The sequence below is a fragment of the Eptatretus burgeri genome, chromosome 6 (genome assembly GCF_056783735.1).
Source record: "Eptatretus burgeri isolate ZD-2024b chromosome 6, Ebu_testis_v1, whole genome shotgun sequence".
Classification (NCBI taxonomy): Eukaryota; Metazoa; Chordata; class Myxini; order Myxiniformes; family Myxinidae; genus Eptatretus; species Eptatretus burgeri.
This window is the reverse complement of record NC_140966.1, coordinates 88524002-88541061: the sequence shown is the minus strand read 5'-3', so window position 1 is coordinate 88541061 and position 17060 is coordinate 88524002. Positions and strand designations below refer to the sequence as shown.

The 17060-nt window shown below is 46.2% G+C and overlaps 1 protein-coding gene across 20 annotated transcripts in view; it reads right to left on the bottom strand.

Moving 5' to 3' along the window:
- Nucleotides 1-17060, bottom strand: part of DNAI3 (dynein axonemal intermediate chain 3) — a 191695-nt gene that overhangs the window by 16310 nt on the left and 158325 nt on the right. For 19 of the 20 annotated variants that reach the window (XR_015059424.1, XR_015059421.1, XR_015059423.1 and 16 more), the window contains 2 exons: nt 5651-5711; nt 4663-4793 (listed from right to left, as the gene is read on the bottom strand). Coding sequence is in view for 4 of the 20 variants with exons in the window: in XM_085886108.1 (XP_085742234.1) it covers nt 4663-4793; nt 5651-5711 (192 nt within the window). In the remaining 16 variants the exon portion in view is untranslated. The remainder of the gene's footprint in view (nt 1-4662; nt 4794-5650; nt 5712-17060) is intronic. The other variant, XR_015059425.1, reaches the window with a different exon arrangement.

Here is a 17060-nt window from a genome sequence, read left to right as displayed (position 1 = left end):
GGGGGTGGGAGGAGTGAACTACCTTGAGAACTATAAAGCAAGGGAAGGAAAAATAAATGTTGAGGTTGGAGGCAAGAGAAGTGTGAGAAGGTTGAGAGAAGACAGGAGTAAAATGGAGAGAGAGAGAGAGAGAAAAGAGAGAGAAAAGAGAGAGAGAGAGAGAGAAAAGAGAGAGAAAAGAGAGAGAAAAGAGAGAGAAAAGAGAGAGAAAAGAGAGAGAAAAGAGAGAGAAAAGAGAGAGAAAAGAGAGAGAAAAGAGAGAGAAAAGAGAGAGAAAAGAGAGAAAAGAGAGAGAAAAGAGAGAGAAAAGAGTGAGAAAAGAGAGAGAAAAGAGAGAGAAAAGAGAGAGAAAAGAGAGAGAAAGAGAGAGAGAAAGAGAGAGAGAAAGAGAAAGAGAAAGAGAAAGAGAGAGAGAGAGAGAGAGAGAGAGAGAGAGAGAGAGAGAGAGAGAGAGAGAGAGAGAGAGAGAGAGAGAGAGAGAGAGAGAGAGAGAGAGAGAGAGAGAGAGAGAGAGAGATTATATATTTATTATTTGCTCATGGATTGTGCATGCATTTTGCAAGGCGATAAATAAATCAATTGAATGAAGAATGAGAGCAGAATGAGAGCAGTATGAGCTTTTTATTTTTGCGCAGCTCGAGCTCCTTCCCTCTCCCAGCTGAGGGAGGGAGCGAGGCTCCACCGGCCGACTTTTGTTCACAGATGTTTTCATTTTCAGACAGTTATACACAGTTAGCTCGGCATGCAATTAAATGGACTATAAACACGTGTTTTTTTCTATTTTTATAGAATTGTGGATTTGAGTGAAGGCAGTATGCTGAATATCATCTCTTTAGCCTACAACAGTACTAAGCATTGAAAAGAATGAGTAAATGAGTGAGCAATTAGAAAGAGCTTTATTATATTCATAACTTGCAAATACAACCTATCGCTTTGCTGATGGAAATATTAAGCGGAAGGGGGGGGGAGAGGGAGGGTGGAGAAAGAAGGAGGGAAGGAAGAGAGAGAGAGAAAGAGAGAGAGAGAGAGAGAGAGAGAGAGAGAGAGAGAGAGAGAGAGAGAGAGAGAGAGAGAGAGAGAGAGAGAGAGAGAGAGAGAGAGAGAGAGAGAGGAGGGAGAGAGGGAGGGGTGAGAAAAGGGGTGGAGGAGAGGAGTCGGAGAGAGAGGGAAAGGGGTTGGAGAGAGAGGGAAAGGGGTTGGAGAGAGAGGAATAGGGGTGGAAGACAGAGAGAGGGGTGGGATAAGGGTGAGAGAGGCAGAGGGGTGAGGTGCTGGGGGGAGAGAAGAGGGGGGGGTTTGGGCAGATGTGATGCCCAGTTTAATGTCCATCTGAGTAACGACACACACATTGATGAATCACCCTGCCTGTGAAACACTGGGATGACAGTTTATAGCTGGGTCGAGATTCAAACCCAGGCTAGACAGCTTAGAGCGGGCGTGCATACCTCTCAGCTATCCTGCCGTGATGTGGTGATTCATTTATTTGCAACAACTCAAAACATTTTTACTCATTGTAATCATCTAATTTATTTTGCCTTCTCAACGCCAGAGATGTCCCCACAGAGAACCGCGCCATGGTGTCACCATGGAAGCTTGTAGAGATTGAAGCTTGAAGAGTGCTCCAAGCAAGCACTACAACAAAACAGCTGAAGAAACTTTACGCAGGCGAGTAGGGCCTGAACTTTGTTCAAGTCGATCGATATAATCAGTGACAGTTTGAATACTTTTGCTGTGTATGGCCATGGCTTAGAAATGAACAACCAAGCAACTTGTATGGTGCTTGCCAAGTGGTTTAAGCACTCAAGCAAGCACTCCAATGAAATGGTTGATAAGGAACGGTTGGCTTGGCAAGCGATTAGTGATCGCCAATCGGTCATATAAACACCATGCACCCGGAGATGCCTGGAATGTCAATCAATGTCCGAGTTGGATAAATGAACACTTCTTTTTTTCATTTTTTATTAGCAGTTGGAACTGCTGCTGAGGTCAATGAAGAAGTTTAAATTTTGTAATTTGACTGAAATTAAAGGATTCTATAGGTTATGCATGCGCAGAAATTAAATAAAGCCACAAACGCTGGCATATCTGGGCATTTATTAGCATGGGAATGTATCCAGTGATTTATTGGTGTGATGATTCGGCATTTGATGTTATATGAGTGAGGAAAGTGGAAAAAAAACGTTATCATGAAGAAACCATTGCAGCCTGTTCCAAGTCAAGGCATTGTTGAGCAGCCCAAAAATTTCTTGCAAATTCAGACCCCAGCAAGGGACAGCGAGGTGACCAAGGATGAGCCTTGATAAAGGATAATTAAATAAGGCCATTAATTATCTTCAAAAGGGATGTTTTAATTAACCCAAACACCCAATTTTCACTCTTGTACTTCTTTAGAGTTCCCTTAATATGCATGCAAAGTTTAGGTTGCTAGGTTTCATAGTTTTGGAGTTATAGAGGACACACACACACATTGACATTTATTATTATTGTAGAGGTACTGGGAGGGGAGAAGCTATAAAAGAAGGTAATTAAAATTGAGAAAAGAAGAAAGAAAATCTCTACAGGGGAATTACTATCTACCACCAGCCAAAAGTAACAGTGTGAAATTGGTCTCACAGAAATTCACAAGTTCACATCAACACCAGTCCGAAACATTGATATCTGCCTTACTGACTGTCAGCAGGACAAGTGTGTGACTTTTGTGGTGGAATGGATGATGCTTTATTGAATTCCCCTCACTGGTGTTGGTTTGATTCCCATGGCTGCTCAACAGGAAGTCCTAAACCCTGGAGCAAAGTGCTGACCTGTCCATAATTAGTTTGAAGCCACAGAAATGTTCATGCCTTGTCGTAAGCAATCAATGCTTTCTCAGAATATGGGCTTCTTCATGAAATTTGGAAGAAAAAAAAAGAATAACCCTGATCTCAAACCATAGTATGTGATGAATGCAAGGATGCTGATAATACAAAAACCTGCACTGGCAGAGATAAGAAGCCAAGTTAGAAAAGTAGAAACAGAGGTTGAGAACAAGACAGAAGGATAAAAGAAAACAAAGCAGAGAGAAGAATTAAAAAGAAGGATAAATAAAATGTTTATACTCTTTCATTGAAGGAATGATTAGCAGAAAGGAGTGGGGTAATATAGCAAGAGAGAGGAGAAAAAATAAAAATACCAAGTAGAGGTACATTCAAAGTGCACCGCCCCCAGGCCAAATAAATAAATAACAAATCCGCCAGCTTGTGACATTGCCGGGTCGCCATACCATATTGCCGGGTCAATGCCTGGCGACGCCACCATGCAACAAGCACAAGGAGATGGAATTGGGAGAGAGCGGTGCAGAATAATTGATTGATTAAATGCAGATTTAAAATAAATAAATAATAATCGTAATATAATTCATTTATTAATCAATCGGCAAATAGTATACCAAAACCACCAGTTTCATCCGACTCTGTAACTATTTGAAAATTAAGTCATTCATCAAAAAAGGAATATTTAATCGATTAATTGATGAATCAATAAATCAAAAATACCCTTTATAGCCAAATCACTTGGTTATTGTCCTGTCCAAATATTAGCTTCCTATCTCAAAGGGTGCCTGAGATATTGCCAGGGTGAGAAAGAAAATAAATAAGTGATTAAAAAATCGATAATAATTAAGTAATTAATCACTTAATTGATTAATCAAAAAACAAAAAATAACTTTTTGCCAAAGCACATCTTCACTTTTGTCCCCAAATTTCAGCTTCCGAGCTCAAAGGATGGCTGAGATATCGCCCGGACAAACAAACATATGAAATTGCTCATTGAGCAAGGAATTGCTTGAATAACTTTGTCATATCTCCATGATCTCTGAAAAAACAAAAACCTGGAAATCAATTTGTTTCTATAAGTAGATAGTGCTACTGTTTAATGAGTTATAGCACTTAGTTTGGTCATGATCATGACTTGGAAGTCAATCGGACTTGAAATGGCGTTTTTATCGCAATTTAAAAGTTTTGACCTGACCCCCCCCCCCCCGACATTCGGCCCCCGACCGCAAAAAGGGTGTTGGTGTGGCACCCCAATGAAACATATGTTTGGATGCAGAATTGGAAGATGCACATTTTGGATTGGGTTTGAAGTCGATACGACCATTTTAGCGGATGTTATTGCGAAAACAAGAATTTCCGTTTTTCGGTGACCTTGACCTTTGACCTAGATTCACCAAAAACGACGTGTCTAAGTTGGACCATGGCCGATGTCTGTACCCAGTTTGGTCATGATCACTGAAATGGTGTGGCTGCTACAGGGTAAACAAACATACAAACAAACAGACAGACAGAGACACACAGAATGACACACACACAACCAACCAACATAATTGCCGAAATCCGAAGGATTCCGGCAATTAACAAACAAACAAACGGAGTAAAAACATGAGTACTCCCTTCCTTCGGTGCTCGGCGATGACATCATACATCGCCTTGATATGGAATTGGGGAGCAGTGTACAAAAACGTTGAGGACACAAAGGTAAAGGTAAAGAAAAGGAAAAGGCATGTTTGAAGCATGTGTGTGTGTGTTGGGGTGAGGTGGGGGGAGGAGTAGGGGGGGGTAAAACTTCCATACTTTTGTCTATACAATAAATAGATCGACCATGATATGGTGACAGATTTAAACTTACCTGAACTCCCTCTTTCCAAAGAGAAAAACTATCACCTCCAACACAGAGCAACAGATCACAGCAGAATGGGGACCTCTCCATTGTGACAATTGAACCATGGTGTGTCGGAATCACAAAGTGAGGTTTTGAACCTAAGGAGGGATACAATTTCTCCTATGATATCTGTCAAGCACTCAACATCCATAATAATAAAATTATTGGCCAAAGCATGCAAATATAATATATACCAACATAAGTGTATACTAAAATACAGGAAAAGCTCAAACATATGGATACAGTACTTAGCGGAAAGGATGTTGGACTGGCATCTGACTATAGGCTCAAACTTGACATCTGAACATCAAACTTGGGGCTGGACTGGCATCTGACCATAGGCTCAAACTTGACATCTGAACATCAAACTTGGGGCTGGACTGGCATCTGACCATAGGCTCAAACTTGACATCTGAACAAACTTGGGGCTGGACTGGCATCTGACCATAGGCTCAAACTTGACATCTGAACAAACTTCGGGCTGGACTGGCATCTGACCATAGGCTCAAACTTGACATCTGAACATCAAACTTGGAGCTGGACTAGCATCTGACCATAGGTTCAAACTTCCTCCCTCCTCCAGTTCACCCCCATGTGTCCTTCTTCCCTTCCTCTCAATCTCACTCTCATTTCTACTCTGCTGTTGGTATTTTCCCCCTTTCCATTTTATTCCATTCCATTCTGCTCTCGCTCTTCCTCGATCCTCGATCAGGTATAAAAAAATATTCCTATTTGGTTATCAAAATTTAGTTCCAAGATTTCATCAAAGTAATCTGTATATCTGGCCTCTGATAATAATCGAAGTCTGAAACATATTAGTCAAGTAACTAAGGTGTTTTAAAAAAAATCCAACCAGTGTGTTCAACTTCACAAATAACATGAATGATCGATGCTCTTTTGCAAAAATTAATTTGATGACAAGTACCGTGGGTTGTGAATTTGCATCCAGACTCACTTGTGAATTTACCTCCACTGTCTTTCTGCAACCTCCAACTTGTGGACACAACTTCTCCATCCTGCTTGGTTAGAAGCAAATAAGCATATTAACAAGCCACTTGTGAACACGCTTATTAGCAAGCCACTTAATAACATCCCTCCCAGACAGCAGCTTAATAACATGCCTATTAACAGGACACTTTCGAACACACTTACAGCAGCCATGGGAGCAAGGCTCTCGCATAACTTGCATTGTGCTGTGAAGTTCAATACACTCCAGACTCGGCCATGGAATCCTTTAGCCACGTTCGATTTGCTTATATTGAGCGCACACACTGACACATTGTTCGGTTACAAAGTAACTTAAGTAAGAGCTATTGTATGTAACATTTTGTCCCAGTGGCATTCTCTCCTCGATCTACATTCAAGGTGGAAGCTTGTGTCCCCTGGGCTAGTCTTGTTGCAACCATTCGTATCTGTATTTGAATAACCTAGAGAAAACCAGTCTTTGCAGACAGGTTAATCCCCACAGAATTATGGAGGGATGAATTCCCCCAGAATGTTTTTTTGCATACAAAGTCAAGGCTCGTGGAAGAGCTAGAAAACAGAATGGATCAGGACGTGACATAACAAAAGGAACAGCAGAAAGAGAAGGCGGAAATGCCAACACCAGGGCTGAAGGACAAAACAGACGGAGATGGGCAAATAAGGGATGTGGGTAACAATGAGGGGAGGATACAGGTGGTGTACAATATGGACACAAAAGCAAACTCTCAGGGAAGAGAAACTGGAAATTGGGGGGAAAGGGGGTGGAGTGGTTTCACGAGGGTAGAAAAGATCATGGTTTAAGATTGGTGATGATCTGAGATGGTGGTGAACAGCTGTCTTGAAGACCTGGAGGGAGGAATGAGATTGAAGAGGATGTGGAAGTTGGTTGCACAGTTGGGGGAAAAAAAAGAGTAACGAATGAGTGGAGGTGAACAGTTGGGGTATTTTAGCAAACTTGCAATACCGGGAGAGGTGCTACACGATACACACCTACATAGACAGAATCAGGGCCGTTCCCCCACCCCGAACCCCCACCCCATGCCCACAGGACGATGTTACTTTTTTACCACCTAAAACCTCTCCATGCACCCCTTGAGTACAACCACAAGGTTTCAACTCATTCTGTCTAGCGGTTCAGGAGTGGTTCTAGCGGTTCAACTCATTCAGGAGTACATAAAAGTCAAACACATACACAGTACAACCAGACACTTCTTGAATAATAATACTGTGGGAGGATCTATCAATCTTGAATAATTCCACCATTTTGCACATGTCTATCGATAATAATAAATGTCAGTGCATGTCAGTCAGTCAGTGTGTGTGTCTCCTCGATAGCTCCAAAACCATGAAACCCAACGGCCTGAAACTTTGCATGCATACGAAGGGAACTCCGAGGGAGTGCATGATTGAAAATTGGGTGTTTGGGTTAACTTAAACACTCCTTTTGAAGATAATTAATGGCCTAATTTAATTATATCCTTTATCAGGCACATCCTCGGTCCACCCCCGAGTCAACTCTCTGTCAGCTTGCATTTTGTTCGTCAGTTTGTCATTCGTCATTTTGTTCGGCCTGCTCAACAATGCCTTGCCTTGAAACAGGCCGCAATGGTTTCTTAACGATAAAGGGCTCATGATTTTTTTTTTCAATTCCCTCACTCATATTATCAAATGCCTGATCATACCTACGAATCACTAAATACATCGCAATGCTTATAAACGCCCGGAGACACCAAAGTTTATGGCTTTCTTTCATTTCTGCACATGTGATAATCTCTTGAATCTCTTAATCTGAGCCAAATTGTAAAATTTAAACTGTATAATTGACTTCAGCAGCAGTTCCAACTGCTAAAAAAAGTGTTCATTTATCTCATTCGTACATTGTTTGACACTCCGGGCATCACCAGGTGATGCTTAAGATGTCCGATTGGCGATCACTAATCGCTTTCCAAGCCTGTCACTCCTTATCAACCATTTTGTTGGAGTGCTTGCTTGAGTGCTTAAGCCACTTCGCAAGCACTCTACAAACTGCTCAGATGCTCATTTCCAAACCATGGCAATACATGGCAAAAGTATCCGCAATGTCACTCTGCACTGTTCCTCTGCTAAACACAATCAAAACTAGAAGGTCACTTGGCAGAGCGCATACCTCCGCCACCTAATGCCTGATCCACGAGAACATATTGGGCCCATTACATTTCTTAAATATCTTGCTATTCTGTACTATATCGTTTTTTGTCCTATTTCTCAATGGTAAAGAATCAGTTTGAAAATTAAATAATCCTCGTTTTCAGATCTTCACCAACATCAAATAAATTCGACCATGCGACACACCCACCGTGTGCACTAAGTTTCGTCTGAATTCGTCCACAACTTTTTGAGATATCATGCCATATATCATAATTGGCCCTATCTCTCAATGGTGAAGAATCACTTGAAAAATTCTAGTAGTCGGATCCGGATCCGGATCTTCACCAAAATATAATCAGTTCGTCCTTGTCAGATACCAAACCTGTCCACAAAATTTCATCCGGATCCGTCGACAACTTTTTGAGATATCCTGCAGACAAACAAACAAATAAAAAAACCAATGTCACCCGCAGGGTGACCCGTATCTTGCCAAAAGGTGACCACGTGTGACTTCTTTAAGGTCACACTGAGGTGAACAGAGCTGCTATCCACCAGGAGCGACTCCTTGAGGAATATCTGCCTACGAGAGATTCCGATGAGAATCGTTCTACAGAGTAACCATGAAAAATATGCGTTTGCCTCATAACGTCACCAAATGACGTCATAATGTCTCAAGCTTGACATATCTAGAAAGCACTCATCGAGGTGTTCAATTTGAGGTACTACACGATATGGTTCCTAAAACTTGAAAATTTGACCTTGGGGTCAAATATGTTTGACCTCAGGCGCTAACCATGAAGGTCAAGGCCAATCGCCACCAAAAATTAATCAGCTGAGCACCAGACCATGAACTATATTCCCATGAAGTTTGAAGACGATCCGATCAAAATTACTTAAAAAAACAAGGATTTCGTCGACTCCCCTGATTTGCGACAAAGTGACCTTTACCTTTGACCTTGACTTTCAAAATTTTATGCGCTGAAAGGGACCTCTATAGGCCTCTGATATGCGAAGTTACAAAAATTTCCAATGCTAACTGTGCTCTGCAGAATTTTTTATACGTGATAACAGACAACCAAAAAAAACAAACAAAAAAAAACATACAAGCTGACGAAAATATCTTGCAAAAACTTCGTTTTGGCAAGATAATGAAATTGCTTATTGAGCAAGGAATTGCCGGAATAACTCTGTCATAACTCTGTCATGCCATGATCTCTGAAAAAAAAAACAACTGGAAATCAATTTGGTTCTTATAAGTCGATAGTGCTACTGTTTAATGAGTTATAGCACTTAGTTGGGTCATGATCATAACTTGGAAGTCAATCGAACTTGAAATGGCGTTTTTATTGCAATTTGAATTTTTTGACCCGACCCCCCTGACATTCGACCACCGACCGCTAAGAAGGGTGTTTGTGTGAAACCCCAATGAGACATATGGTTGGATGCAGAATTGGAAGATGCACATTTTGGATTTGGTTTGAAGTCCATACGACCATGATAGCGGACGTTATTGCGAAAATAAGAATTTCGGTTTTTCGGTGACCTTGACCTTTGACCAAGATTCACCAAAAACGACGTGTCTAAGTTGGACCATGGCTGACGTCTGTACCCAATTTGGTCATGATCGCTGAAATGGTGTGGCTGCTACAGGGTAAACAAACACACAAATGGAATTGCTCGTTGAGCAAGGAATTGCCAGAATAACTTTGTCATATCTCCATGCTCTCTGAAAAACAAAAACCTGGAAATCAATTTGGTTCGTATAAGTCGATAGTGCTACTGTTTAATGAGTTATAGCACTTAGTTTGGTCATTATCATATCTTGGAAGTCAATCGGACTTGAAATGGCGTTTTTATCTCAATTTGAAAGTTTTGACCCGACCCCCCTGACATTCCACCTCCTGCCGCTAAGAAGGGTGTTGGTGTGACACCCCAATGAGACAATATGGTTGGATGCAGAATTGGAAGATGCACATTTTGGATTTGGTTTGAAGTCGATACGACCATTTTAGCGGATGTTATTGCGAAAATAAGAATTTCGGTTTTTCGGTGACCTTGACCTTGACCTTTGACCTAGATTCACCAAAAACGACAAGTGTCTAAGTTGGACCATGGCCGACGTCTCTACCCAGTTTGGTCATGATCGCTGAAACGGTGTGGCTGCTACAGGGTAAACAAACACACAAATAAACAGATAGACAGACAGACAGACACAGAATGACACACACAACCAACCAACATAATTGCCGAAATACGAAGGATTCCGGAAATTAACAAACAGACAGAAAGGGATGAAAACATAACCTCCATCACCTTCGGAGGCGGAGGTAAATATATGGAACAACCTACAAAGTTTAGGCCCAACCTGCCTGTGTTGCACCCTGCAGTGCTGTGTGGGTCCAAGCCTACCCTTTCTTTATCAATGGATAGAAGGATGGAAGGAAGGAATGGATGGGATGGAAAGATGGGATGGATAGAAGGGATGGATGGATGTATGGAAGGGATGGAGGGAAGGGATGAAGGGAAGGGATGTAGGGAAGGGGTGGAGGGAAGGGATGTAGGGAAGGGATGGATGGATGGATGTATGGAAGGGATGGATAGAAGGGATGGATGGATGGATGGATGGAAGGGATGGAGGGAAGGGATGGAATGGATGCTTGTTTGAAACCAATGTTTGTAAGCCATGGTGAGATAGTAGAAAGTGGTGTAATTAATTTTATTTTTTTAAATCACAGCTGTTGTAGTTTTTGAAAATAAAATTACAAATTGATATTCAAGACAATGTCAGGTGATAATGTAAATGAAGTACATGTATAAACGTGTGTTCTGTTGTCTTCGTTAAATCTGACACAGGTTAAAAAATTGTAACCTTCATTTCAGCACGGTCATGCTGAGCTCCACTCAGAGACGCACCGACTTGGTGGATCACTTTAGAGTTGATTAGGGGAGAGTTTTTTTTTTCTCCAAAACCCAAGCTTCTTGCAGATGCTGCAGGCAATGTAATGTCAGATGAAGGAACAGCAGGTGGGAACTCATTCATCATTCATTCCTTACACCTCATGATCACTCTGAAAGACTGGAGTGTTGTGTTCATGAGCAACTGTGGAACTTGCTGTGAATCCACTTTCCATCCCATCCATCCATTCCTTCCCTCCCGTCATCCATCCATTCCCTCCATTCCTTTTTTTCCTTCCATCTCTTCGTTTGTCCTCAATCCCCCACCCCTCCTTCCTCTCTCTCCTCCCTCACACCTCTTCCAATTTTGATGAACTGATAAACAATGGGTGGTTGTGACAAGTTCCCACAGGTGGTTGTGCTGTGGTTTGAGCCCGACGTGTCAGGGAGTGTGGAGGTTGGGCAGATGGGCACTTTTTGGCAGTTGGGGCTGCTGCTGGGTTTGATTCCATGGTTTGAATTTTGGGATTTGGCTCAGGTGGAGAGATTCTGGGGCTTATCACATTTTGGTTGTAAAATATGAGCTGAAATTAAATAAAGGCACAAAACACTGGTGTCTACGGGTGTTTATAAACATTGGAGCTACGGTGTGATGGGCTCTAGGGTCTCCTGGCCTAAGCCGGTTTTCGGAGTTTGGACTATGGGGTGGGGCTCGATAGCAGGTCTTGCTGCTGGAGGGGTGTTCGTTTGTCTGGTTGGCGCCTTCTTTGGCACTCCAGGCATCTTCGGGTGGGGTGTCACCCCTGCCCCCTACTTCCTCGGAGAGATCTAGTTGCAAAGCAGGTGAACAGGGTGGCAGCCGCAGTCCGAGTCGCATACTTAAAGGAAAGCCCAGAGTATAATCTCTTTGAAAACAGTAGATGCTGTTTGAAATGGCAGGTGGTTTCACTATCTTGTCAGAATGTGCTGTTTTAACATACCCCATTTCGTTCAATCCTGTATTAATAACGAAAAATGGGACCATCCCCTCCCCCCTCTCCCTCAAGTCCCACTACAAACGCAAGTCCAGAACATCCCCTTCCCCTCTCAACTCCCCCCTCCTTGTTCCCGCAACCTCTTTGCTCCCACCCCCTCATCACACCCCCGAACCCCCGGACAAAAAGGCGACATGTGTTGAAGCATCGCTCTCCCCTCTTTCTCGCTCTCCTCTCCCAACTCCCTCCTTCCTTGCCTCCTTCCTTGCTCCCTCTCCTACCTCTCCCTCCTCTCTCTCTCTCCCTCTCCTTCTTCCACATTCTCCCTCCCTCTCCCTTCCCTCCTCACTCCTCCATCCCCTGTCATCACTCTCCCCTCCCACCCAACTACTCACTTCCCCACCCCTACTCCTTGCTCCCCCCTCTCTCTCTCTCTCCTCTCTCCCTCTCCCACCTCTCTCTCCCCCCCCCTCTCCCACCTCTCTCTCTCTCTCTCTCTCTCTCTCTCTCTCTCTCTCTCTCTCTCTCTCTCTCTCTCTCTCTCCCTATCTCTCTCCCTCTCCCACCTCTCCCTCTCCCACCTCTTCCTCTCCCACCTCTCTCTCTCCCACGTCTCCCTCTCCCACCTCTCTCTCTCCCACGTCTCCCTCTCCCACCTCTCCCTCTCCCACCTCTCTCTCCCTCTCCCCACCTCTCTCTCTCTCTCCCCCTCTCCCACCTCTCTCACCTCTCTCTCCCCCTCTCTCACCTCTCTCTCTCCCCTCTCTCACCTCTCTCTCTCTCCCTCTCCCTCTCTCTCTCTCTCTCTCTCTCTCTCTCTCTCTCTCTCTCTCTCTCTCTCTCTCTCTCTCTCTCTCTCTCTCTCTCTCTCTCTCTCTCTCTCTCTCTCTCTCTCTCTCTCTCTCTCTCTCTCTCTCTCTCTCTCTCTCTCTCTCTCTCTCTCTCTCTCTCTCTCTCTCTCTCTCTCTCTCTCTCTCTCTCTCTCTCTCTATCTCTCTCTCCAACCTCTCTCACCTCTCTCTCTCCCCCTCTCTCACCTCTCTCTCTCCCCCTCTCTCACCTCTCTCTCTCCCCCTCTCTCACCTCTCTCTCTCTCCCTCTCCCACCTCTCTCTCTCTCTCTCTCTCTCTCTCTCTCTCTCTCTCTCTCTCTCTCTCTCTCTCTCTCTCTCTCTCTCTCTCTCTCTCTCTCTCTCTCTCTCCCACCTCTCTCTCTTCCTCTCCCACCTCGCTCTCTGCCCCTCTCCAATCTCTCCCCTCCTCCCACCCCTCTCTCTCACTCTCACCTCTCTCCCCTCTTTCTCACTCCCCCCCCTTAGTATTCCTGACAGCGAAGTGACAGGTAGTATTTGCTCATAGTAAATAAGAATATACCATCAGAGATGGGGAATCCCTCGCCATTGAAAAATAATTGAAATCAGATAAGCGGTTTTCCATTAATTACAAAAAACATTTTTTTCAAGATGGCCGCCTCAGTCGGCCATCTTGGAACCGGCCACGCCCAAAATCAATAGGGTTCTTCCTTTTCAGGTGGTACATGTGTGACCCAAATTTCAAATCGATATGGCGAACAGTTTATGAGTTATCGCGCTCAGAGCTATAAATGTTGACGCCCAGCCAGCCAGCCGGACGACCGCCCCAGTCGGCCATCTTGGATCCGGCCACGCCCAAAATCAATAGGGATCTTCCTTTTCAGGTGGTACATGTGTGACCCAAATTTCAAATCGATATGGCGAAAAAACATTTTTTTCAAGATGGCCACCCCAGTCGTCCATCTTGGATCTGGCCACGCCCAAAATCAATAGGGTTCTTCCTTTTCAGGTGGTACATGTGTGACCCAAATTTCAAATTGATATGGAAAAAAGCATTTTTTTCAAGATGGCCGCCCCAGTCGGCCATCTTGGATCTGGCCAAGCCAAAAATCAATAGGGTTCTTCCTTTTCAGGTGGTACATGTGTCACCTGTGCTGTATCACATGGTTGGGTTTTCGTATATCATGACTCGCCCGCTAGGGGTGGCAGTGATGTACATCCGGGCACGCAATAAAGCGGAGTTACTGCTAATGCTCTCGCTCTCCATGCTCCGCTGCACCTCGGACCATAGTTGGCTGACGTGGATGATTGGTGGACGAGTCACGGCGCACGGACAGGTGCCCGTTTTCGTTGGAGACGACTTCAAATTGTTTTCTTAACAATTGGGGTGCTATTTCCACGCGAATGATGTGGTCGGCGAGAGCAAACAGAAGTTGATCTTGCTCGCCTCGCTATCGACGGAACATTATCGACTGCTGAGTGACTTGGTGGCGCCGGACAAGCCCAGTGGGAACACGCTGTCGTTTCGGGTCATTGTGCAGAAGATGAAAGCACACTTGGCGCCGGAAAAGTCATTACAGCGAGCTCGATACCAGTTTGATCGCCTCGCGAAAGGTACGGGGAGCGCGTCGCTGATTTTGTTGCACGAGTGAAGTGTTATTCCGTGGCCTGCAAGTTCACAGCGGGGGAGCGTCCGGCTCGGCTCAGACATAGCTTTATTTCTGGGTTACAAGATGCAAAAATGGTTTTGGCGATTCTACGGCTGAAGGGTGAAGCCATCACATTCACCTCAGCGGTTGACACTGCTACAGCTGTCGAGCAGACTCTCGGAGATGTTTGGCGCATCGCCGGCCACAGCATGCCAGATGGCCCGGGGGCCCACGCGGTGTTGCGAGCGCCCAAGGACGCACGCTCGACCTTCGGTGCGGGCCGGGGCCAGACGTCACCGCGTGGCCGCACGAGCGGTGAGGTGACCCCGCGGACGTGTTTGAGATGCGGAGGTCGACACCTGCGGTGTGTGTGCACGTATAAAAACACCATGTGTTTACATTGTTCGAAGGTGGGTCATCTGAAGCGTGTGTGCCATGGGGCGTTGGCCACCGTTAAGGTCATGGACGGCAATGTGCGGGGTGACCCTGGCGACCCGGGGCGGAACCGGCAGCCGATGATGAGCCTGTTTTCAATTGGCCCTGCGGCGGCGCACCCGGTGACGGTGGAAATCGAAGTGAACAAAACGCCAATCACGTTTCAGGTTGATACGGGAGCGGCGGTGTCGATCATCGGCGAACAGACCGCGCGAAGACTCAACGGCCTGAGGCTTATCAGGTCAAACCTCACACTGTTCACGTACACCCGCGAGAGGATAACACCCATCGGGATGGCAGACGTGTCTGTGGGGTACCAAGGCCAGGTCGCCACGCTTCCGTTGTACGTCGTGCGGGGGAGGGGTCCGTCTCTCCTAGGCTGGGACTGGCTGACCCGCATCAGGCTAGATTGGGCTGCCGTTCACCTTGTGCAGCCCATGCCGAGCCGATGTTAGGATCAGTTGGAGATTCTTCAAAGACATCAAGGTTTGTTTTGCGACGACCTTGGGAAACTCAAGGGCGTGCAGGCAAAGCTCTTCCTGAAGGAGGGGGTGGTTCCTCGTTTTTGTAAACCATGGCCGGTGCCGTATGCCCTGCGGGACAAGGTCAAGGGTTAACTGGATAGGCTGGAGGCCTGTGGAGTGATCAAATGGGTGTCGTACTCAGATTGGGCCACCCCGGTCGTCACGGTGCTGAAACGGAATGGAGACGTCCGATTGTGCGGGGACTTCAAGTCCACGGTTAACCCGGGGCTCAGCGTGGAGCAATATCCACTGCCGTCAATCGATGAGATATATGCACGATTGGCGGGGAGTCAATACTTCACGAAGCTTCATCTGCGTGATGCATATTTTCACCTGGCGATGGATCCCGGGAGTAGCGACCTTTTGACAATCAACACGTGTCAAGGACTCTATCGATATACCCGACTCTGTTTTGGGATTGCTTCGGCCCCGGCCTTGTGGCAGAAAGCCATGGATCAGGTTTGCATTGGCCTGCCTGCTCAAACCTACCTGGACGATGTGCTCATTGCGGGCAAAACGGCGGACGAGCACCTTGCGAACATTGCCCAGGTGCTGACGAAGCTGGAAGCGTGCGGCCTGCGCTTGAACAGGGACAAGTGCGCGTTCTTCAAGCAGCGCTTGGAATACCTCGGGCACGTCATCACGCCGGAGGGGCTGTTGAAAGGCCCTCGGAAGGTGGAGACAATTCAGCACATGCCACCGCCTCACGACAAGACGCAGCTGCGCTCGTTCATTGGTATGGCACAGTATTACCAAAGATTCGTGCGCGAGCTCAGCTCGCAGCTTGCGCCGTGAATGCGGTTGCTCAGTAAGGACGAGCGCTGGGCCTGCACACCAGGTGTCGTTCGACCGCGTCAAGCGGCTGCTCACAGAGGATACGGTCCTCGTGCACTACGAGCCTGCACGTCCGCTCTTATTGGCATGCGACAGCTCTGCATATGGCATCGGGGCAGTGCTCTCCCACAGGATGGAAGATGGTTCCGAGCGGCCTGTTTGTTTTGTATCCCGGACCCTGTCCACAGCAGAGCGGGAATATGCCCAGATCGAGCGCGAGGCTCTCAGCCTCGTCTGGGGTGTGCGGAGGTTTCATCGATACCTGCTGGGGTGGCATTTCACTTTGCAGACGGATCAAAAACCACTTCAATTCATCCTGAGACCCGAACGCGGGGTACCGGTGGTGGCGGCCGCGCAAATACAGCGGTGGTGCCTATTTCTTGCTGCTTACAGCTACGATATTCAGTTCCGAAGCACCGAAAAGCATGCTAACTGCAACGGGCTCTCGCGCTTGCCTTGCGCGGAGGGTCCAGCTTCGTCTGAATCGGCCGACCGGGTTGATGTGTTTGCGCTGAGCCAGGTTCAAAGCGGGCCGATCACAGCCAAACAGGTCGCGGTGGAATCGGCTCATGATCCAGTGCTCGCCCGTGTCGTTCAGGCGATTTCTACGGGGAATTAGAGCAATCTACCTTCAACACCGGCGTTTCAGCCTTTCGCGTCGCGCGCATCGGGGCTGTCGTTGGTCCAACGGTGCATTATGTGGGGAATGAGGGCGGTGATTCCACCGAAGTTCAGGCAGAAGTGTTTGGAAGAACTACATGTCAGTCACCTTGGCGTTGTGAATACCAAGAGTCTTGCTCGTAGCCTGTTGTGGTGGCCGGGGTTGGACAAAGATATTGAGCAGATGGTTAAGCATTGCACCACGTGTCAAACAGATGCTGATAACCCGCGTCGAGCTTCAGGACTGTAGCCAACCCCAGAAGGTCCTGGCAGAGGGTCCATGTGGATTTTGCGGGACTGGTTAATGGCAAAATGTTTTTGATTGTGATCGATGCATTCTCTAAATGGCCGGAGGTTGTAGTAATGCAGCATACATCGGCAAACATTACAATAGAAAAACTGCGGACGATCTTTGCTAATAAAGGATTACCCGAGATTCTGGTCTCTGATAATGGTCCGCAGTTCATCGCAG